Source organism: Larimichthys crocea, chromosome XX (assembly GCF_000972845.2).
Source record: "Larimichthys crocea isolate SSNF chromosome XX, L_crocea_2.0, whole genome shotgun sequence".
In the NCBI taxonomy this organism is placed as follows: domain Eukaryota; kingdom Metazoa; phylum Chordata; class Actinopteri; family Sciaenidae; genus Larimichthys; species Larimichthys crocea.
The window spans coordinates 424,415-446,625 of record NC_040030.1 but is presented as its reverse complement, the minus strand read 5'-3'; the positions used below and the strand labels follow the sequence as shown (position 1 = coordinate 446,625).

Below are 22,211 nucleotides of genomic sequence, written 5' to 3'. Positions count from 1 at the left end.
CATACACTAATAAAAACATAGTTATGACTATTACATTCCACTTATGCCAGATAGAGTCCCCTAAATCTCACACGCTGGACCTTTGAGAGCTGGCAGACACATTCCGGCTGAGTGAATCGTCTCCTGGCTGTAGCTTCATATTTACTGCAGATATAAGAGTGCTATCGATCTTCTTTTAACTCTGGGCAAGAAAGTGAACAAGCTCATTTCCCAAAAATGTCAAACTATTCCTTCACTTTATTTTTTATTTTTTCCCCAATTAGAGCTGAGGTGATTACAACAAGTCTTTAACCAAGGCAGCTTCCATCTTCTAGGATTTGGTCTTATACCATCGTAAACTTAATATTTTGGGGGATTTGGACGGTTAGTTGGACAAAACAAGCTATTTTAGCTTCATCTCACAATGTGTGACATTTTGTAGCCAAAACAATCAATGGATTAATTAAGAAAATAATTAGAAGAATAATCTATAATGGAAATAATTATTTGTTGCAGCCTGTAACACAATAGTGAACGTGTCCTAATTTATGAGTACTGAAGGTGAAGATTCCAAATTGCTTTTTTTTTTTCCTCAATCCAAAACTCAAACATACTCAATTTAAAATAATATAAATCACAGAGAATGTTTAGATTTTAACAGCTAAACTCACTCAGTGTCATTATTGGTTAATCAGCTGGTTATTTCAGCATTGATACTAGAATGAATTGTCTAAAAATGTACTTCATTTACTGCAGTGTTACACAAACACACGCCCATGTTATGTACTGTTTTTTACCTGGACCGTGCCGTCTTCCTGGCCCAGAGCCACAGCAGAGGGCTGCCTGCACATAGACGTGCACCGTATCCTGGATGACTTCTCCTCCGACTGGAACAGCACTGATCCCGTCCTGCCATCACGCACCTATCACACACACACACACACGTTGTTTTCTATGACAACCTCATGTAACCGGCACTTGAACTCACACAGTCCGACACAGTTTATTCTTTCATCCAGTGTCTCTCTCCTTCGTTTTTTTCCCCCCTCCGGCTCACCTGCAGTCTGTTGCAGTTGTCTGCAGCTGACACAATGATTTCTTCATCGTTGAAGAGAACGTCAGAGTCTCTTTTCAGGCAGACAGCTGAGGTTGTGTGCACCTTCTTAGTCTCCCATAACTACAAAAAAACACAAGACAGGAAACAGACCTAGTACAAAACAATATAAACTTCAAGTGAAAGAACTACTGCCGTATTATGTTTCACTTTTCTCACGTTTTTTTCCACTAAATCACATTATATTTATGCAGAGAAGCTGATCGTTAGTTCGTTTACACAGTCAGCCCGGCTGCTTGTTAATCTTTTGCCTGACTCTTCATTGTTATGCTGCAGAGACAAACTAGAGCTAACCTTGTCTGTGGCAATAAATAAGTCATCAGTCTGTCTGTTATGCTTTCGTTAGACACTTCAAACTGAATTTCCAGATGGTCCAACAGCTGAAAAACACACACACTGACAATGAAGCACCTAAAGCAGCACAAGATCCGAGTTTTTCCACCCTCTGGAAGAACACGCGCCGGGGTCAGGTGTGGCTTTTCTTCACCGTGGATCAGAAATGGGTCAGTTTAATCCACATTGTCTCCTGTTTTAGTTGCTCTATTAAGGCTATGGGGAGGTAGACGTCGCCTCCATTGTCTTTAGGGGCCCAGTATACTCCATCAAATGGTTGGATAGCTTCGGGTTGAACAACACATGATGTGAACTACTTCTGATTGAGCATTAGAAGCTAAATGAATCCAAAGCTGGTTTCCAATTATTGATTCCTTACACTGATCAGCTCTCACTCTTAAACATTCGTACTTGTCTTTGATTTATTTAAAGATTAAAGTTTAAAATTATTTTGGGTAAAAAAGAGAATCTGAACTAGTAGACATACATCTTCTACTGCAGCTTTAGTCATGTTTATTTAGGCTTATAGTAGATAATGCTTTGTTTAAGGGAGCAATGAGTCAAAACACGTGTTTATATAACCTCATAATAGAGAAAAAAGCCTAAAACAAGGCAACAACTGCATAAAACTATATACTGTGACCTAGAATTTATTCATTTAAAACATCTAAAGAGTTTTCTACTGTCACAGGAGGTAAACAAGAAGAGTACTGACACTGTCTGTGCGAGCAGAGATACAGTAATGTAGAGTCAGTCTTACCCTGATAGTCTGATCGTATGAGCAGGACAGCAGCTGTGAACCATCAGGAGAGAACTGGACACGCTGGACCCAGCTCAGGTGACCACTGCAGTCAGCCATCTTTTTATTGGCCTCCAAGTCCCACAGCTGGAAGACACCCAAACATGGACGACTGTATTCACCAGTATATCTGAATATTTTAATCACCCTCGGTTTATCTATTACTAAATATACAGTGTGACTGTGTGTATAAGTATGTACCGTACCTCCACGGCGTAGTTTGAGAATGCGAGAGCCAGCAGGTTACTGGTAGGACAGGCGTGACAGTACTGCACCGTGCTCAGGCGGTTCGTTCTGATCTCCAGCAACATGTCGGACGTCTCCACGTCAAACACCTGAGAAACGGCAACAAATCAGAGTCTGCTCAGTCTGGACACAATATAAGAGAAGAATAAACTTATTTATCTTTCCTTATATAATAACTGAAGGCTCAATGTAACACTTTTCGCTTATGCAGTACAATTTTAAACCTTTTAAATTGCAGTGATTCATTCTATATACAAGAGCCTGACCAGTACTAGACATTTGAGGCTAATGCCAACATGTTTTGGCTGTTTTAAAATAAATATTACATTAAAAAAAGAATAATTGTATGAGAAATTTAATAAGACCTCGTAATGGGACATTTTACAGCTGAAGAATTAACATAGTACTCTCTGGTGGACAAACTATGCAATGACACCACTGTTCCTAAATGACCTTCTTCATCCAGAATCTTTTTGCAATTTAAAAACTGATACCAATATGTCTTGATAAAGCTAAACTCAGCTGATATATATCTGCATTAATTCGTTATGTATTGTAAATGAGGCTGAGCTTTATCTTGTGCCTGAAGATCAAAACCAAAAACAAAACTTGTAACGTTAAAGTCTAATTTTTCTTCTCCAAAGAAACAAGCTCAGACGTCTCTGAATATGAACAAATGGAGACGCAGAGGACACAGACTGACTGATTACAGGACATAGACTGACTGATTTTCAGAAAGCTCGGGAGAGGAGGTGCTGTTCGCATTTGCAACCAGGACACACACTCTTTAGACTCTGTGAAAGACAAAGTGACAAACAACCTCTCTTTCGCCGTCTCCTTCAATTAAATGTCAAACCAACAACAAGGACGGGAAGTGAAACCTAGTGTCGAATTTGTATCCGTAAATGTACGACAAGATAGATCCCAAACTATTTACACCCTCTTTATTACACACACTCAGCTCCCCCGGTAATCCTGCATCTCTTCTCTGCTTTTCGAAATCTGAATATTCCCTTTCGAGCAAACGTTCACTCACCAGAGCGGCATTCTTGGCTGCGCATATGACGCGTTTGCCATCTGCAGTCCAGGTGCTGCACTTGACGAGGACGTCTTCGTCGCTCTCCGCAAACATGTCTCTCACGTTGATCGTCTTCCACTCGTTGGCGGACGACACCTGAAACAGCTGCAGAACACAGAAAAACACACAGTCAGGTGGGAGAGGAGCGCAGATCAGTACACGATGCGTTCTATAAGTACAAAACGATGTATAACAGTTAAGTATAACATGTAGAAAATGCAGTATATGGTCTTTTACAATCAGCATATTTTTTTGGCATTTGACACTTGGACAGCTGTTGGTATGGACATATTCCACCAGCGTACAGTTTTAGACTCTTTTACTGAAAAATAGTAATACAATAACTTCTGATCTTCTAATTTTATGAATAACAATAAATGTGTTACAGTTCATCAGAGTCGCATAAAATCGGGTACAGTCCTTAGGAATGGAAAGCTTTACAAGTATCTAGTTTAATGGCAGTCACCTTAAGTGTACCATCGTTGGAGGAAGTGGACACGTAGGTGTCATCGGGGGAGAAACAGCAGTGGTTGACTGGCTCGAAATGGCCAAACATGGTGTTCTGGGAGGTCGGCTTGTTGAGGTTCCACAACTGCAGAAACAAATTAAGACGAATAAAGAAAGGGAGGGAGATAGGAGCAGAAATAAACCGAGACAGAGCACACTGAGGAGTGGGGAGGGGGATGTTCGTTTCGTGCACCTTAACGTTCAGCATCTTGTCATTGGAGCAGGTGGCCAGCAGGAGGCGTCGTGTCGTGTTGGTGAACTGACAGTGGTTCACCTGCTCTTCGTGCTCCTCCTCAAACACCCTCAGGAGCATGGCTCGCTCCACGTTCCACACCTAAGAGACGCACGGGTACAGGTGTGTTTGTTGCTGTAATCGAGCTGGACACAGCGAGCGAGTGGACAGTGATCTGCTCTCACCTTGACTTTCCTGTCACTGGAGCACGTTGCTAGGAGACGGTCGTCAGGGGAGAAGGCACAGCAGAGCACCTCATCGTCATGGGCCGGGATCTCTGTGAGCTTCTCACCTGAGGTGCTTTTAAACACCTAAGCACAAAAGGTTCAACGACAGCACTTAATAATAAGTTCATGCTTAATAATATATGAAGATATACACACAATATTATATTCAGAAAAGCACCATATCACCCATGAAATATAACCAAAACTACAGCCATATATTTACGCTAGATAGATGCACATAAGCAGTAAGTAAGCATTTCTTTTTTTATATAGCAATAGAAGTGGATTGCTCTCCATATTTTCCACCATTTGGTCTCCATGGTGACTATTTAGCCTTTTTATCTTGCACACACCAACACTCAGAGAAACATGTCCGCTTTGATACCTTGAGTGTTTTGCTGGCTCCACTGGAGGCTATTTTGGTTCCATCGTGGGAGAAGCAGGCAGAGTAGATGGAGCCCTGGTGCGGGTGGATCACCAAACGGGACAGACTCTCTACACTGCTCTTATTCCTGAACAAACAAATAAAGTCCAGCTGAGGATACGCAGCCTACGATCATCATTACACTTTATAATAAGCCTGAATATGAGGCTAATGTGGAAATTAGTGTTCTGTTTCCTTGAACTATATTGCATTGGATGAATCAAATGCAAATGTTTCACACAATAACTGCAGATTTCGATGAAAACGAGGGCAGTAAAATATTTGTTTGCTCGCATACAGCCAATCAAAGTAGAGTTTTCCTTTGCTGGTCCGGTCCTGCGCCTGCAGCAGAGCCTGTCTGTAGACCTCGGAGGTACGTGGCTGAGACAGAGCAAGCTGCACCACGTCGGGGAAAGGACGCTGCTCCAGCTGGTGGCCGTTCAGAGACAGAAACTCCTGGAATTGACTGCGCACGTCACTGTTCTGGGGAGAGACAGAGAAAATAAGTGCAATTACTATGCATGTCCTGGTCAAACAAGTGTGTGATAAACCATTTACCAGTTATTAAATCTGTCTTCTTGCAATGATGAGAACAGGAACGGGAACAGGGGACAGCAAAAACATTCAAGGGCAATACACTTATGTTTATGATATAATCAAATAACGGAGGGGTAATTTACTTTTCAGTTAATTGAAAGTTTTACAGAGAGGGCAAGGGCAAAAAACACAGATCAACCTCTAAAGGAGTCACTCACAGTTTTAATGAAGGCGAATGGGTGGCTCACTCTCCTGCTATAATTTTAATCTTTCCGGCGACAATAAAAACAAAATCAGCAACTAACACACAGAGTACCCACACTTTGCTTTGTTTTATACATAGTCAAGTTTTGTTGCCTGCTGACCTCTTTGTCCAGGATGTATCCGTACTCCACATAGTCATTGATGAGGTGAGCTGGGCCCATTATCTTGGCCTTGATGCTGACCCAGTCCAGCGAAAACATGAGCGAGTAGAGCTCCTAAGACAGAGAGAGAGAGAGAGAGACAACCAGAGACCAACAGATATGTAGTGAGGAAGAAAGAGAATGTTAACCTCTGCTCAGGTCTTGTGTCTATAATGGCTGTGCAAGAGTTTGCCATCAGAATATATCATGATAAGACAAATACATGAAAAACTATACTTAAAATTAGTGTGTGTGTGTGTGTGTGTGTGTGTGTGTGTGTGTGTGTGTTACCTGGGAGAGGTTGCCTTTGGCCATGTGGAAGGTCAGGAATCTGATCCAGTACAGACATTCCTCGTCTCCTGATGTGGGAGGACCATCTTTGTAGTGCTGCTGGTACTGATGCACCACCTTAGAGTGAAGGCTCTGAAACACACGCAAAGAGTCAGAATTCATAATTAACAAATGCCTCGTTTACTTAGATTTATAATTAAAAGACTGCAGATCTAGTACATGCTGCAGGTTATTGTAAAAATCACTATGATCCGTTGGTGTGATTATGAAACAAAAAGTAAAATTTAAAACAAAAACAAACAAACAGATTTAGTTTGAGATACTATGAACAAAAACAAACCCTTAAATTAAATTAGTTAGGTTTCATTTTCACAGCAGGCTTATGATGTCATTGAAAAGTCCATCATTGGGACACATCCACTGGAAAGCCCCACCAGTCATGCACCTGCAACATCACTTGTAGTCTAACCAGATTCACGCGTAATATCTGACCATTGTGTAACACAATGTAGAACAAAAAGAGCAGTTCAAGTGAACACCTGAGCTGCCACCACTCCACTCTGCCAATCCTTTACGATGCCTACCAGCACCTCTGTTGTAAATCAGCTTGTCAGCTCGCGTCCAAACTAACCTCGAGCTGGGTGCGATTCTGCTCCACCAGGAAGTCGAGCTGGAGATCATGGAGGTAGTACAGGTAAGGTTTATTGTGACTGTCCACAAAAAGCAGAGACTTGTTGACAAACTCCTCGAGAATGTCCTCCACCTCCTCTGGCTCCAAGTCCCACAGAACAGACAGCACCTGGAAGATGGAATAACATTGTATCATGTGTATCTTTGAAACGGCGGTCCATTCAGTGGGATGATGTCTCTATGACTTTTATGGACACCCAACAACATTAAGGACGTATTTAACTTTCATAAAAACATATTTACCCATCTCAGGCATCAAGTCTGTATTATTATTGGTCACCATTAGTCATCAGCTCAGTTATGAACACTCATGGAAGCATCTGAACATGATTTAAAAAAAATATTTTCCTATTAATCAGATGTATGCCTGCTTACACTAATTGAATCACTGAAAATAGAAAAATGAAATGACATTTTACTATGACAGTGACCTCATCATTTTGTAATCAAATATGTAGTTTAACTTCAGTTTTTATTAGTCATACCCCAAGTGTACTTTTATTGTAGGTCATGAGGGACTTGACAAAACAGGTGGTGCCAACCGAAAAGAAAGAATAATTTCTGACATACAGATAAAAGTAGTTTTTTATACTTTATTAAATTGATAATTGATCAATTGGTATAAAAAGCTATTAAAAAATTATTTTTGGTCACCCAATAGATAAAATACATGTGTCAGAGGGATGCAAATTGGTTTTGTGGAATGACCCACATCCTGTTTAAGCAACAGATTGAAACATGTTTGTTTTTCTCATGTGAAACCACAGAGATACTTTTGTAAGCACGTATAAGGTCAGTTATGATACTTGCAGACAGAAACCAGTTAAATTAACAACATGAAAAATAAATGAAGAGGGTCAAATGACTCCGATGTGCAGCCAAACCTTTGCAGGGATTTTGATGTCCTTCTCCAGCACAGTAAGGTCCTTGTAGAGTTCTCGATGTTCGTCGGGTAAGACCTCGATGCTAGCGGCCATTGCTTGGTCGAGGGCATCGTAGTCGTAAGACGACGACTTCCTTATACGCTTGAACTGCTTCTGCCGCAGCTGGCGGAGGTAGTAACCCCAACGGTTGGGTTTCTCTCTGAGTAGAGCGCCGATCAGGCTGACTACCAGAGGGGAACCTGTGATGGTGGGACAGAGTTTAAGTGACAATATGGAAGGACAGCAATAAGATGTGAGCCTGCAATAGGACAGCACAACAACTAAATCTGAGTTACTAAGATAAAGATAAAGGCTAACACATGTATTTTTCTTTTATAATCATAAAAAACACATTAAAATATGTATGACAGTGTCTGTAATGGATTGCATGTACAGCATGTTTCAGTTTACAGACCTTTACATTCTCTGACAATGCTACGAGCTTCCTCAGGAAGTGCTATGGGCTTAGTTCCAGTGTACAGAGCGAGGATCTCCAGCCCCTTCTTTTCGTCCAGACCACTCTCTACTTCCACCTCATATTTAGCACCTACAAAATAAAAGCACAAGTGCAGAACATACAGTTTTGTATGTTTTTTTTTTTTCTTGGTACAGCAGTCTTGACCACAGCATGTATATAGTGACCAGAGTGAAAAAAAACAGAGTACATACCACTAACAGAATCAGCGAGGCTTCTATTTCTCGTGGTCAAAAGTATCCGACAGTGGATGTCGAACACCTTCAGCACTGTACTGTCCCAGATGTCATCTAGAATCAACAGAGCTCTGAAGCCCGACAGAGAAGTGATCAGAGACAATAAAACAGTGGCATCTACAGCGGTTAGTGTTATTGTAGATTAAACAATTAAGAGTTCAATAAAAAAGGAGGAATCATTTTTATCCTTTTGTTATAATTTTTAAATAATGACATATCTTATGTGTTAACTTACTGAGCTTTTGAGTTTATTGTTGCCTATTTGTCTTTGTCTTAATATCACAGTTTGGTTTTGTTTCAGAATTCTTCTTGTTATTTTTACAAATTACACAGAAAGCATGGCAAATGCTTTTATATTCTTGTGTCAATACTGAATAATGAAGTGGTATCAAGCACAATGCAGATCATGTTTATCTGAACCCACACTAACCTCGGATATCTGCGCAGCATGAGGAAGCGCATTCGCTCCTTGGCCTCGTCCAGAGAGTTGGGGGGCCGATGGAGCGACTGGGAATCCAGGCTCTGCTCCAGACGGAAACACAATGACTGGATCTTAACCAGTAAGTCCGGTTTGTCCAGCTGGCCGATGGACAGCCAGTGGATCCCTCCAGGGAAGCATTCTGCACATGAAGGCGGGAGAGGAACGAGGCAAGGTCAGAGAGGTGAGAGGTGAGAAGCTACAGAAAGAATGTTTTTTTAGGTGCTGTAGCCTTTGACTGTTGCCAAGAGTGTCAGCATGTCAAAGATTATTCACCTTCGATGAGTCCTTGGTGTCTGACAGCCTCAGCAGCCAGCACGGATTTGCCCGAGCCAGCCATGCCGAAGACAGTGACCCAGCCAGGGTCCTTCTGGAGCCGGTAGAGTTTCTCCCTGACCCGGTTAACAAGCTCCGGTCTGCTGACAAACACCACGGGCCTCTGTGGCACGCCACCTTCACTGAGCACTGTCTGGACTGTTAGACAAACAGGAACGGGGTTGACAGACATGTAGTGAAATTCGCAACATTAAAACATGCACAAAACAAGACCTGAGCTTCTCAGATGTTAAACATGTCAAATGTCAAATAGCACATGCCCACACAACCTACAAACCTACATTTTCTCCGTTTCTCACCGTAAGACGTGTTGCTATCAGAGTTGCTCTTATGTGCATTTTGCGACATTTTTGGTAGATCATCATAAAGCAGATTAGCCAAATCATCGTACGCCTCCCTGACCAGGGCGTTGTAGAAGGAGATGTAGGCATAGTTGTCCTTCTTAAGCAGCAGCTCCAGCAAGGCCACAGCCTGATCCTTCCTGGTGGACTGGAGAGAGAAAAGACCTTATGATGAGTCTCGTGTGAGCTTTATTTTGATTTGATAACCAATATATAACAATGTATGAACTATTTTAAGCAGGTGATATTCAAGAAATCCACTGCATAACAGTTAAACTTACTATTATTATTGCTACTACTACTACCACCGATGACCATTCTACCTCCTGACCCATACTACCTTTACTACTGCTGGAGCAGCAGAGGTTTGAACCACAGATCACCTGATTACTGACCTCTCTACCTCCTGAACTACTACTACTGCTACTGCTACTCTACCTCCTGAGCCACACTACTACTACAACTTCTACTATAGAGGTACTGCTACAGATGTAGTGGAAATAGTGTGGGTCAAGAAGTAGAAGCTTTTTACAGTTTTACAGGATGGGATTTAGCATGGCGAGCTTATCCAGACCTGGTTAGTCACACAAATTTAGATACAATAAAAATCAGTCAGGAGTCGGGGGGTGTAAAGGTAAGAGCCACTTAAACGAAGACATTAAATTAAATACCAGTGTGATTGTAGGTGTCATTTTGGAGTCCTGTACAATAAATTACAAGATAAAGTAGCAACACGGAAATAGAGGGAGTCAGGAGGACGGTGACTCACAATGTGCACAATGACAAAGTCCAAGCGCAGGAAAGGATTATGGAAACTTTGGAGGTAAACGTGAGTCCGTTTTGGAAAAGGGTAAAGCAAACACAAGACTGAAAGGTGTCAGATAACACCGTCACCCAGGTGAAGCAGAGGTTTACCTGTGTCCTTATCCTTTCCTCTTCATCCCCAGTCAGCACGCCATCACTGATCATGTGGTCCATCAGGTAGGGGGGCTTGATGTCCTGCTCCAGTCTGTGGCGAAAGCGCAGCAGACAGCTCCGTGCCCTTTCCTCCAATGCCATCTCCGCACAACGCACCGACCATGCAGGATACTGGTCGCTCTGCAGATTAATGAAAAAAAAGATAAACTTCAGTGATATGGCCAAAAGTCTGTGGACGCCCAAACATTACAACCACATCGGATTTTTAACAAACATTTGGAAGCACAAGAAGTAAAATATTCTTGTGAGCTGTACTTCACACAAAAAGATAAAAAATTAATTGATCAAGATTCATTGAGACACATAAATGGTCTGAAACTATTAATAATAATCACTTAGAAGACATTTGGTCTTCTCCAGTCATAGCAGATGACCATCCACCAATGAAATGGGTTCTGCTCAAGGTTTTTACTCAGCTGTGTACATTTAAAAAAGTACAGTCTAGACCTGCTCTGTACTGATTTGGTGCTATGTTAATACAATTGAACTGAATTGGAGAATTCAATTAGGCTCTGGGAAACTCTATCCCAGACGGTCCAACACCTCTCAGTTGTTTTAATTGTAAGATTTTATATCAATTTAGAATGTAATTGTCAGATTAATTAATAAACGAGTACAAGCCAAGTACACTATAGCCAAATCATGGAAATCCACTTCTAATCCAAGTATCAGTGTCTGGCTTTGCAGGATTATCAGTGGAAAAACTTCACGTTAAAGGGTAAATGTCTGATTTATGACAGTATGTGTATTTATTATATGTCTGCTTGGTTTTTTTTTTGCTCTTTTATTTTTTTATTCGAAATGCTTTTCTCCAAAGGAAGATGACAGATGCAAAACAACCACATGTTACTGCCCTGAAATGTTAATAACCTCATCTAAGATTATTGTGACAGGTTAGTTTTGCACCTGTGTTATATTTTGTTGTGTTGTGATTGTTTATTCTGAAAATGAATAAAACACACTCGTTTAAATAAATAAAGAGAAGTGGAAGTTGTTGCAACCCTGTGTGAAAGTGAGCTAAAAATAAACAGGAGTATGTGAGAAAGGAAGAGAAAGAGAAACAACCTCAAACATGACCACAACCAGCTGTTCACTAAATAAAGTGACATTTCACTGAGTCTGAAGAATATTTTAAATTTAAACTAACACAGTCAAAGTTGGACAGCTTACCGACCTGGCTAATAAAAGTTTAGTTGATTCATTCTTTAAACTAAACTCTGCTTATCTCTCTCATTTGTTTATTTCCCTGCATGTCTCGACAAGTTCACTCTTTCTAACCTAGCCAGGAAACTAAAAACAAAGAAGGCAGCCAGCCAGGAGACACTTACGAATATCTTCTCTTCTTTAACGAGTAGGGTATTTGTCGGAGCTGTTAATGTCCGTGAAGTGTAAAGGGTCCAGTGTGTGCAAAGGTGATTTAATTTCTGCGTTGACGCTTCACAGCACGCCCAGTCTTTCTTCCTTTGAACGACAGCTTCCTGATTCCCGAAACAAAAACAACTCGCTCCCAGCCAATCGCGTGGCGAGATTTAAATCACGTGACCCGGTGCTGTGAGCGCATTTGTAACCAGGCAAACTGATGGTGCTTTCACGTACTTATCCAATGCTCGGAATTAAATGAGTCAGGTCATTTAAATGCCTTTGTTGCTCATGTAACAGCAGCTAAATATATATCAGCAGCACCACAAGAAGATTTTGTTTTATTTGCGAAGTTTTATTTGTAAAAAAAAAATAATAATAATAATAATAAAAAATCGAGCGGCCAGAGCTATTATACAGATATGTAGGAGAAATCTACTTTTGTAATAACTTTTGATTGGATTAACAAAAAATGTTGTCTACGTCGCTTTTCTTCTAAATTCCTGACACAGTCTCGATTATTTACATCACATCACGTTTGGCAATCCAATCCATTTTTGTTCGCAACTCGTAATTCCAACATTTCCCGACTGCATTTGAAGGTGACATTACTGCCTAGTGACAGCGAGAGATGAGAGCATGTTGTTTATTCCACAGTGATGCACCGATAATGCAATTATGAGGAGCCATAAATAGATTAAACTGTATAATGCTGTGAACAAATCGGCTTGTTGTCATCATTTCTGAATAAATAAATAAAAAAAATTAGATGATGGAAGTCTGTCAATCCAAATTATTAACTCTCTCCCTCCGCATTAATATGATGTATTATGGTTTAATCTTAGATAATACATTTTATAAATTTTCATAGGGCCTTTCTGTCACCCAAGGACACCTTACAATAAATGAGAGTAGACAGAAAATAACAGAAACAAACAAAAAGAATCATAAAAGTATATCAAATTACAAGAATAGGACATTAAACAGGTTAAAAATAGGACAATGCAATTGAATCAGATGGAAAAGGCGATTTTAAACATAGGACAATGCAATTGAATCAGATGGAAAAGGCGATTTTAAACAGGTGTACAACTAGTAAAAGTCAACAATTAAGGAAAAGTTACAGGTAGGTATATATATTTTTAAAAAGATTAAGATTGAAATCATGAAAAAATATATTGTTATTGTATTACATCTTGACAGCTACTCAATAGATAGATAGATAGATAGATAGATAGATAGATAGATAGATAGATAGATAGATAGATAGATAGATAGATAGATAGATAGATATTGTGCTATATGAAGCTACATGTCCTTCATACAGTATATGTCAAACATAAACTATATCAGGTTTTGTCACAGCACTTCAAATCTGTCCTCAAATAAATGAAGACGTGGTCACCTTTCTTTTTTAAAGTTTTATTATATTAATTGTAGTACACAAGAACAACAAATTCCCACATTTTTCATGTAAACTTTCATATAAAGAACATAACTGCTTTTCTTTGTGCATCCTTGGGTCCAATGGAAATTTTAGACACACTTTGAGTTCAGCACCTTTTTATTTCCCCTCGCAGGTTCTAATAGCCAACACAACAATACTGTAACGACTACAGTACCTTAAAAATGTAACAAACATAGCGACTAAAATCGATATGACAAGTATTCCACTGACAAGTGAGTAAGTATAAGACATACATGTGACAAATACTCCAACAAATGACTAGAATAAAAACTAAAATGACTTAACACATACACACACACACAAACAAAGCGAGTCATGCAGACAACTTATTTCTTTGCAAAATCAAAAATCCAAATTAAGGGAACACAATCAAAGGGATTAATTCAAGCAAGTTCAAAAGGTGGACATATCTGTAGTTCTACTATATTGTTACCTGTGATAAATAACTTGTTATATGTAAAGAATCTCTTATTCTACTCTGTAACTTTTCTAATTATATAAGTTTTCTTCCTTTTTGCTTCATAAAGCTTACTCTACGCTTCAGACATACCAAGGTTTTGCCCTTTTTTCCCCTCCATAATAACAGGAGTTTGACAGTCAATACAGGGATCACTATTAGGTCCAGAAATGGATCATTCTAACACTGGTTTTCCATTTTGAAACTTTAGAGCACTTAGCACAAAAAAAAACAACAAAACGCAGGTCACATTAAATGTCAACCGCGTGGTGCCTACACGGGCAGTGCCTTCACTGCTAAATGTAGTGATAGAAACTACATTTATAATACGCTGAAGGTAACTCCAACTATTGGAGCACACTGGCTGAGCAGAAGCAGTTGTACTGCCTAGTTATTGTAGTAGCTCCTTAGCTTTAGCTAGTTCTAGTAGCAAAAAGACTCTTAGACAGCGTGAGACAAAGTTTGGATTTAATTGGAGGGGACGGATTCTTGAGTGCTGTCCTGAGAAGGGTTTGTGGCGGGTGGACTGCTGCTGAACATCAGCTTCCTGATGATATCCGCATAGAAAGGTCCATAGACACTCCTGTTGTAGTTAACCAGGGAGATGAACTTTGCTCCCAGCAATGCCATTTCAGGTTTAACGGCGGTCAGGCCAGCTGGTACTTGTTCAAGTTTGACCTGGGGTTTAGGATCGCAGATGAGCGCCATGAAATACTGCTGCACACGATCCTCTGCGTGGAAACACAAAGAATAAGAGAAAGGGAAAGAACAGGTTAGAAAAACTCTACTGCGTGGTTTAAACTATGAACTTATACTGACATGAATCAAAGTCACTCCGACTCATTCAGTCTTACCAACTAGAGTGCGGATGGGATTGTCCTTCTGAACGATGCTGCAGATCTGGCCTCTAAGAGTAGCCTGCAGTGCTGGAGACAGTGCAGGGTAGCTCCTCTCTGTTAAAGACTTGTTGAGCTCACAGCAGATCTGAGCACTGACCCCCTCTAGTGCCTCTTCTAGGTTAAAGTTCCTTCAGATAAAAGGAGAAGAGAGTTCTGGTTTGAGCTCCTAGTTCATGTAAAGTAGAAAAAAAAACAGTGATCATAACTTTGAATACAGATTTAAGATGGATTTTATTTAAAAACTGACGGGCTGTGCATCCCGTCCAGCAGCACACTGGTCATTCTCTTCAGACGGTCAGACAGGGAAGGCAGACCCTGGATAGGCCCTCCGATGGTGCTGTAGACAATAAGCAACACCTCGTTCACCGCTTGACACTTCTGGAGCTGCCACTGAACCTCCCGTACACGGGTCTCATCAGTCATCCACGTCTAGAGGAGAGTTAGATGAGAAGATGGAAACCAGCGTCATTATCTGTGTGCAAGTACTGAGCTACAGAAAAGAGGCAATTAGCTTAGCACACCTTGTAGATTATTTTAATCTAACTCTCGTCAGATAAGCAAATCTGCACATTACCCCAAATTCTTAGAATTTTAATCTATATTTTGGATTCACCCTCATGAAATTAAATAAAGATTTGAAATTGAATAATAGGAGATTGAGATTCATGTGGCTTCCTTGCTTATCCACAATTAATGACACCAGATATCCCAAAAGTTGATAAAATCTCTCTCCGTTACATATGCAAATTTAAAAATACACTCACCTCAGGGAGTGGGCTTTTGTCGTAGTCCCATGTAAGGATACCGAGGAAGGCAGTGTTGAGGACATGAAAGGGCCCGGGAGTCACTCGCTGCCCTTTAGTCTGCTCTGTGGGGATGGTGGCCGACTGCAGCTCCTCCAGTGTCGACTTAATCCACAAGGTGGTGTTGTCCAGAGCACCTGAGGAAGTTTGTGTTTATTACTCTTTGAGACAGAACGGCCACGGCCAAATGGACATTCTCTAACTATGTAAAACATACAGCACTCAAAGCTATAGAGAAAAGTGTGTTCTTATTCACGTACTGGGTGTTTTGTCCAGGATGTTCTGAAACGTTTCCCTCTCATATTCAACACTGTGGCTCTGTAGCACTGGCCTCAGACTATTGATTGTTAAGTTGACCATGTCCGCCTTCATCAGGTCCAGCACACGGAAGATCTCCCTGATGTGTGATTAAATAATCAAACCCATGAAGTTATTGTATTCTCACAGACAATCCAATCTCTGGTAATAAGCGCTTTCAAATGTCTTAAACGTCCAAGCATGTACTCACCTGAACAGTGTCACCATGTTATCTGTGTTTTCGCGGAGTTTCTTGATTTCCTCATCCCTAACCGGTGCACACAGCTTGCCCATGGTGGTGATGATGTAAGAAGCAAGCCCTTGGATGTCTACGATATCGTTGTCAGCCTGCTGACGAATCAGATCCATGTCCAGCACCTCCATGATCTGGGTCCGCAACCGATTGGCACCGGGATTTAGGAATGACAGTAAGATCTGTCCAAAGAGGAAATGGATTGTTACTTTAGCAAAGCATTATTTTAGTAATTAATAAGTGAAGATGCCGAGTTTGTTACTGTTTTCTACCAGTCAAAGGAGTGCTATAGAGATAAAGAGAAAAGGATAAAAAAGGATCTTCAATATTTGAGCTGACCGTTACAAAAAGAGTCATCTCTAGAGATCTAGTGAAGATGTAAACATCTGGTTCTGACCTCTTTTATCTCCTCCAGTAATCTGATGGCTTGACCGTACTCAGGCGGGTCGTCGTTCAGCTCGGACTGCAGGATGTCCCAGAAGGCCTTGTGGACATTATCTCTAACTAGCTTCCATATACTAAAAAAAGAACAGGTGCATTTCGTTTCATCACAAAAATAGTGATGGAGTGAAGTAGTTAAAAATGTCTGAGCAAGTGATAAAGGGAAAAAAGGTTTGTCACCTGATTGGAACTTGCAGATTTTTTTTATTTTTAATATCCAACTAACAGCAAGTAGAAATATTAAAACTAAAATAAACTGGTGCTAATTTAGGTTCAGTAGTAGTATACCTGTCCTGAGGTAGGCTTTGTGGCTCCAGATGGAAGTTGCGGTTCACAATGATCTCATGGGCAAGGCTGAGATTGGACAGGTCTCTGGCAGACTCCATGACTTCATCCAGAGTTAACGTTTTGGGTGGGCTTGCTGTGGGAACAAAATATGGAAGAAGGAGATTGTAAAAGAGACCAACTAAACAGCAGTATACTGAAGTGAAGTCTGAGACAGTGCAGAAGTCGAACCGGCTAGTAGGACAAAGAAAGGAAAACAATCATGGACGCAGAAAATGCAAACAGTTAGTCAGTCCGAGGTTGTTCAGTTGTTCACACTCACAGGAGGGCGTGCAATGCTTGCTGGAGCAGTCACTTGTGAAACTTTCACGGGAACAGTCCAGGTCGCTGGTCGACGTCATGCTGTCACAGCGCTCTGACGCCGACTCCACGTCACTGCCTTGGTCCTCCCCGCTGGAGGTGGAGGCAGGTCGCTCATCATTTAGAGGCATCTTGGGTTATAGCTGCGGATGAGACGTTGGTTATAACCCTTAGCTTGTTGTTTATAACTTCAGCAAAAAGCCACATTTTGTAACACTTTGTCTAACTCAACTTGGATATTTTACTATTTCACAGAAACAGGTTTAGAGTTTAAGTGGAAAATTTGGAAATATAAAAACAAGGAAATTAATCCCACAATGACTTAACCCTGTCTGTTTTTGCCAAAACCTAATGTAACTTTTTAATTCAGCACCCTAGCCAAAAACCAGCCTATTAAAAACAACTAAATGTGACAAACTGTTGCACTGAGTGACATTTTCCATGACTACGGAGACTGTAGTCCATCATCCTGGTGCTGTAAATACGCATTTAAAAATAAATATGCATTATTCCATGGATGAAAATAGTCCCCATTAAATATGCTATTTATTCCTTTGCCACAGTGCCCAGCTGTTTTAGGGAACTCTTTTGCCTTTTATTTTACAATCAAATGCACTCATGGTGGAGGGAGGGTAGAAAGTACTGACAGACTAATGCATTATTCTTTTGTCTTTTCCTGGGATTTGCTGACAAAACCTCTAAAAGTAATACCTAAAATAATAAATAAGAATAAACTGAGGACAAAACAAAGTAAGCTTTACCTTAGTTTTATCTGTGTTTGTGTTAGAGGGGAGGACGAGTGACAAGTTCTTCATTTTGCACTCAAACAATAGCTTCTGTTGCCAAGGCGGTTAACAGAGTGCAACAAAAACACCAGTCTACTCAATAAAACAGTTGGCAAGCCAGTCTCCATGGTAACGGGGGTAGCTGCCTTGCGGCACAGTTCTGAATATCAACATCAACATCGTATTGTCTTCATTATTGAACTCGCTGACGGTGCATGAAGTCATTTATTGGTCTGGTGCTTCGGTGTGTGTGTGACGACACTATCCGAAGTCAGGAAACAAACAAGAGAACATTTCCATAGGTAGGTTTACACAGTCGCTTGTTTTCCTTGAGGATAAAAGAAACACAGCGTCCAGACCTATCTGGGATCAATTGTGTCCCCAGGGTACATGGGACAACAGAGAGGCTTCACAGCCGTTAAAATGATCCTGTTACACCTGTCTGTCATAAGAAAGGAAGGAAACGAGGGGCTACAGTTCAGAAACTTTAAAGTACCATGGAAGATTTGTTGGAACTTGGCAAAACACAAGAATGTATATTGATTACTGGAACACCTTTAATTAAGTAGCTCTCTTCCTCTCTAACGTTATCTGAGGCATACAGTACTGGCAGGGGTCACCCATGGGTGTTCCTGTCCCTGCTCTCAGTTATCTGCTGCCAAAAGTGAACACACACTCCCTCGCTGCTCTTTTTAGTTTAAAGATAGCTCAAGGGGGGGGTGTGAGGGATGGTTGTGTGACTTCCATGCACCCCTGCTCATTCATTACATCATCTGCTACACTTGACAACTCGGGTCACAGCAGCAATGCAGCCGGGCCAATTCTCCAGAGATTATCCAGAGCGACGAGGGGAGCCGTGCAGTCCAGAAAAACTGATCACGGATTAGGTCTGGACCGTGTCATCTGCTGCTTCATTATGAGAAATCCTCTTTAGGTAGTCTGAACGTTATGGTGAAATAAAACACAGGGACATGCACAGACATGTTGTAGACATGTTGTTAGACTATCAAATACAGCACTGGAATGCAACGTGCTGATAACAATACATCTTTTTAAATTTGCCCTGGTGCTGGATGAATGCCACATGATCAAAACAAGTCTTTTGATTCATGCCACATACTCTTACAGGCACTCATGAGGAAACAAAGAAAGCCTTCTGGGTTCCTCAGTTGACTGCAGTATAATGTAAACAAAGCAGTGGATCAAGGAGGCTGGACTAACCACAAGGGGGACTCTCCTTATTGGCTGCGGCACCCTGTCTCTCAGCCCTACATGGAAAATGTCTGGTTACATTGCTATGCACATGGATAAAAAAACATCCACACACGCGTCAGAAGTGGGTACACGTGATGTGAGCCAGCCAGCCAGCAGCAGACCAAAACAAGAACTCCATGCAACATGCAAATTAACATATATACTGTAATATAGAAATATCTGTGCAAATAAAAAGCTGAAATATATGAATTTACTGCAAAATACATTTGTTATAAAGGACTGTCAAGCTGTTTGTTATTAAACCAAACGCAGAGTATAAACGCTGGGATTGGTTGATGTATTTCGACATTGTAGTTTTGACGCTTCGTCGACTGTAACTTCTGTTTCCGCTCCGCAGCAAAGAAGTGACGAACAAAACCAGCCGAGTGATTTAACTATTTCAAATATGCGCAACAAAAAAAGCGACTTTTACCTCATTCAAGTCTCCGGAGGTGGGAAAAAAATTAAAACAGAGAGACTGACACCAGAAATAGCGCAGCAGCTCCCAGGAGGAAGTGTCGTCGTCCTGTGCTGTTCGTCTCTCTGTTTAAAGGTCTTTCCTTAGACCAGCTGCTTATGAGGACAAACAGAGAGAAACCATTTCATGCACAGGGGTGTTCAAAAGGACACACACAAGGGTGAACGCACAATTTATGATTAACATTCAAGTGTTTCGATTTAAACCGCGGCACGTTGTAAGGAAATGCACAACATGTCGCAGGACGAATGTAATGCTTTATTCTGCTTCATGTCACCCCTTCGTTTTTTTAAAATGGTATGCTCGGCTCTGCTTCACGTGGGACGGCTTTGTTTACGGATGTGACGTCAGTGTGTTCAAGGCAGTGTATGTGTGTGTATGTGTGTATATGTGTGTGTATGTTTAAACCGTATTAAGGACAAAACTCAGTGACATCATGGGGTCTCGTCCTTAATTTGGGCAAGAGATGCTGGCTGCAGACCTCCACTGAAATGAACGGGATACATTTCAAAATAAAACTGCAGACCTCCACTGTCAGGCCCTGAAATGAACGGGATACATTTCAAAATAAAACTGCAGACCTCCACTGTCAGGCCCGGAAATGCAAGGGATACATTTCAAAATAAAATCGTGAATTCGTGAATGCACTTCCGGTTGAATAATTTTTTCTCACAAATTAATTAATTAGTAAACAATGACATAAAATCTTTCAATTCCCGGTCTATTGTATATATTGTTTTTAATAGTAAACTTTTGTTTGGTCAGTGCACATTTTCTCTTAAGCTATTACTCATATGTTCATCAATGATTAATCATTAATCAAAATCAGTTAAATGTAAACGCTAGTGCTCTTTATTCAGAAAACCCTCATGTCACATCTACATTTCAGGATCTGGTTATTATACACATAGATTAAATGTTAAATATAAATATTTCAATATTTATCATCACAGTAACAATGTTACACACATTAGTAGCTGTAAACACTCAGCATTAGAAAAATACATACGTTGGTTTGGTGCTTACATAAGGAGTAAACATTTATAATCATCACTTTAAAAGTTACATACGTTGTTTTTGGTGCCTATTTGTTTCCCAGATATATTAGTGTGTGTGTGAATGGGTGTATAAGAGACATTAACTTAAAGAACTTTGTAGAAAGGCACTTTATGGAGTTCAGTCCATTTCCTTGTATTAGTTTACAGGAAGATCTGCCACATCCAATATGGCGTTAACGTAACGCAGCAACGGACCAACCTGCTCAGTGAGGCATCTGAAAATCATTTTCATCTGAAAATGAAAAGGGTGATTTTCATCTGAAAATGAAAATGACCCTCACAAAACTCCCCACCCCCCAAAAAACGTCATCACTTCCGGGCCTGACAGTGGAGGTCTGCAGCCAGGTGCCTCTCAATTTGGTAGCAATAAAGATAATCTATTAGATTTGAGGGTTAAGTCTTGTATTTATAATAAATATGCTACTACTACTACTACTACTACTACTAATAAAAATATCTGGCATTGTGTGTGAAATGTTTCATTTGGTTGATCCAAAGATGTTCATTTATCAAAGGCCTTTGGATATATTGTTGTATTATATGTGTTGGATATCCTATTTGTTTATGTTCATGTTTATATATTTTAAGTTTAATTTTATGTTTATGTATGTTTGAATGAAAAAAAACTTTAATGACAAAAAGGAAGGAAGAAGAATTAATGATTAATGAGATGATAGTAATTCATTGTATACCAGAATCAGGATCACTTTACTGGCCGGATATGTACATACAAGGAATTTGTATTATATTATATTATTTATATTATATTATATTATATTATATTATATTATATTATATTATATTATATTATATTATATTATAGATAGAGCTAAAAACAGGTACAACAAGCTTGTGAGATAATCAACATTAATCTACAATGTACAGATAAAATTACATGTCAATATGGAGATTTGTGTATCTATAAACAACAATAATATGTGACAGCAAGACAGTAAGAATAAGACAATAGTGCAGTGGTGAAAATGATGCTGAAATAAAACCATATAATATGGTTTATGTAGCAGGTTCCTTTATCTGCATGAAGTAGATGGATATGACAGTATATACAGTATGAGCAGCGCTTATTGACTGAGTATGAGTATTAAATAATTTACAGGTATAATTTGACACACACAGGGAGGGCAGCTTGGTACCAATCATTTTATCTGCAGTCCTCACTGTCTGATGTAGTCTGTATACTCAAAGTATTGTTAGACAGACACCTTATTGTCCTTCCAAGGAATTCCGCTGCAACTGTACAAAGCCTCACATAAACGCATAAATACACAGATACATTATACGCCACAACATAAGCACAAAAATAGACATCCAATAAAGCGCCTTTTCCACTCATATCCCACGCATGACAGTTACATGACAGGTGTT

General features: G+C 40.2%; 2 protein-coding genes across 4 annotated transcripts in view; both read right to left on the bottom strand.

Annotated features, from left to right (window-relative positions):
• The window catches only part of apaf1 (apoptotic peptidase activating factor 1), a 46,459-nt gene extending 34,334 nt beyond the window's left edge, over positions 1 to 12,125 (bottom strand). Inside the window, exons 1-21 of one of the 2 annotated variants that reach the window (XM_027272175.1) lie at positions 11,957 to 12,125; positions 10,566 to 10,748; positions 9,609 to 9,798; positions 9,250 to 9,447; positions 8,926 to 9,115; positions 8,454 to 8,566; positions 8,200 to 8,331; positions 7,746 to 7,984; positions 6,803 to 6,970; positions 6,172 to 6,303; positions 5,842 to 5,955; positions 5,238 to 5,422; positions 4,901 to 5,027; positions 4,474 to 4,599; positions 4,250 to 4,390; positions 4,016 to 4,141; positions 3,508 to 3,654; positions 2,432 to 2,560; positions 2,187 to 2,312; positions 1,037 to 1,156; positions 777 to 902 (exon numbers count right to left, since the gene is read on the bottom strand). In XM_027272175.1, coding sequence (XP_027127976.1) covers positions 777 to 902; positions 1,037 to 1,156; positions 2,187 to 2,312; positions 2,432 to 2,560; positions 3,508 to 3,654; positions 4,016 to 4,141; positions 4,250 to 4,390; positions 4,474 to 4,599; positions 4,901 to 5,027; positions 5,238 to 5,422; positions 5,842 to 5,955; positions 6,172 to 6,303; positions 6,803 to 6,970; positions 7,746 to 7,984; positions 8,200 to 8,331; positions 8,454 to 8,566; positions 8,926 to 9,115; positions 9,250 to 9,447; positions 9,609 to 9,798; positions 10,566 to 10,709 — 2,973 coding nt within the window. In that variant the 5' untranslated portion in view covers positions 10,710 to 10,748; positions 11,957 to 12,125. The remainder of the gene's footprint in view (positions 1 to 776; positions 903 to 1,036; positions 1,157 to 2,186; positions 2,313 to 2,431; positions 2,561 to 3,507; positions 3,655 to 4,015; positions 4,142 to 4,249; positions 4,391 to 4,473; positions 4,600 to 4,900; positions 5,028 to 5,237; positions 5,423 to 5,841; positions 5,956 to 6,171; positions 6,304 to 6,802; positions 6,971 to 7,745; positions 7,985 to 8,199; positions 8,332 to 8,453; positions 8,567 to 8,925; positions 9,116 to 9,249; positions 9,448 to 9,608; positions 9,799 to 10,565; positions 10,749 to 11,956) is intronic. The other variant, XM_019273171.2, reaches the window with a different exon arrangement.
• A 1,275-nt stretch (positions 12,126 to 13,400) lies between these two features.
• tcp11l2 (t-complex 11, testis-specific-like 2) lies at positions 13,401 to 19,869 on the bottom strand. Of its 2 annotated transcripts, none has more exons than XM_027272386.1 (10): positions 19,723 to 19,869; positions 17,213 to 17,393; positions 16,894 to 17,026; positions 16,562 to 16,682; positions 16,123 to 16,346; positions 15,875 to 16,011; positions 15,576 to 15,751; positions 15,059 to 15,240; positions 14,767 to 14,939; positions 13,401 to 14,643 (listed from the first exon to the last, which is right to left on the bottom strand). In XM_027272386.1, the coding sequence occupies exons 2-10, from the start codon at positions 17,379 to 17,381 to the stop codon at positions 14,381 to 14,383; spliced, it is 1,578 nt and encodes a 525-aa protein (XP_027128187.1). In that variant the 5' UTR covers positions 17,382 to 17,393; positions 19,723 to 19,869; the 3' UTR covers positions 13,401 to 14,380. The 2 variants fall into 2 exon arrangements, with proteins under 2 accessions (XP_027128187.1, XP_027128188.1); XM_027272387.1 differs by lacking the exon at positions 19,723 to 19,869 and adding an exon at positions 18,012 to 18,442.
• Between the last annotated feature and the right edge of the window lie 2,342 nt (positions 19,870 to 22,211).

Excerpts from the sequence above, each read along its gene's own strand:
- tcp11l2 (XM_027272386.1), bottom strand. The coding sequence starts at position 17,381 with ATGCCTCTAAATGATGAGCGACCTGCCTCCACCTCCAGCGGGGAGGAC. Across the intron at positions 17,027-17,212 it reads CAAGCATTGCACGCCCTCCT|CAAGCCCACCCAAAACGTTA; the intron begins GTGAGTGTGAAC and ends TTGTTCCCACAG. Across the intron at positions 16,347-16,561 it reads TACTGGAGGAGATAAAAGAG|ATCTTACTGTCATTCCTAAA; the intron begins GTCAGAACCAGA and ends CTCTTTGGACAG.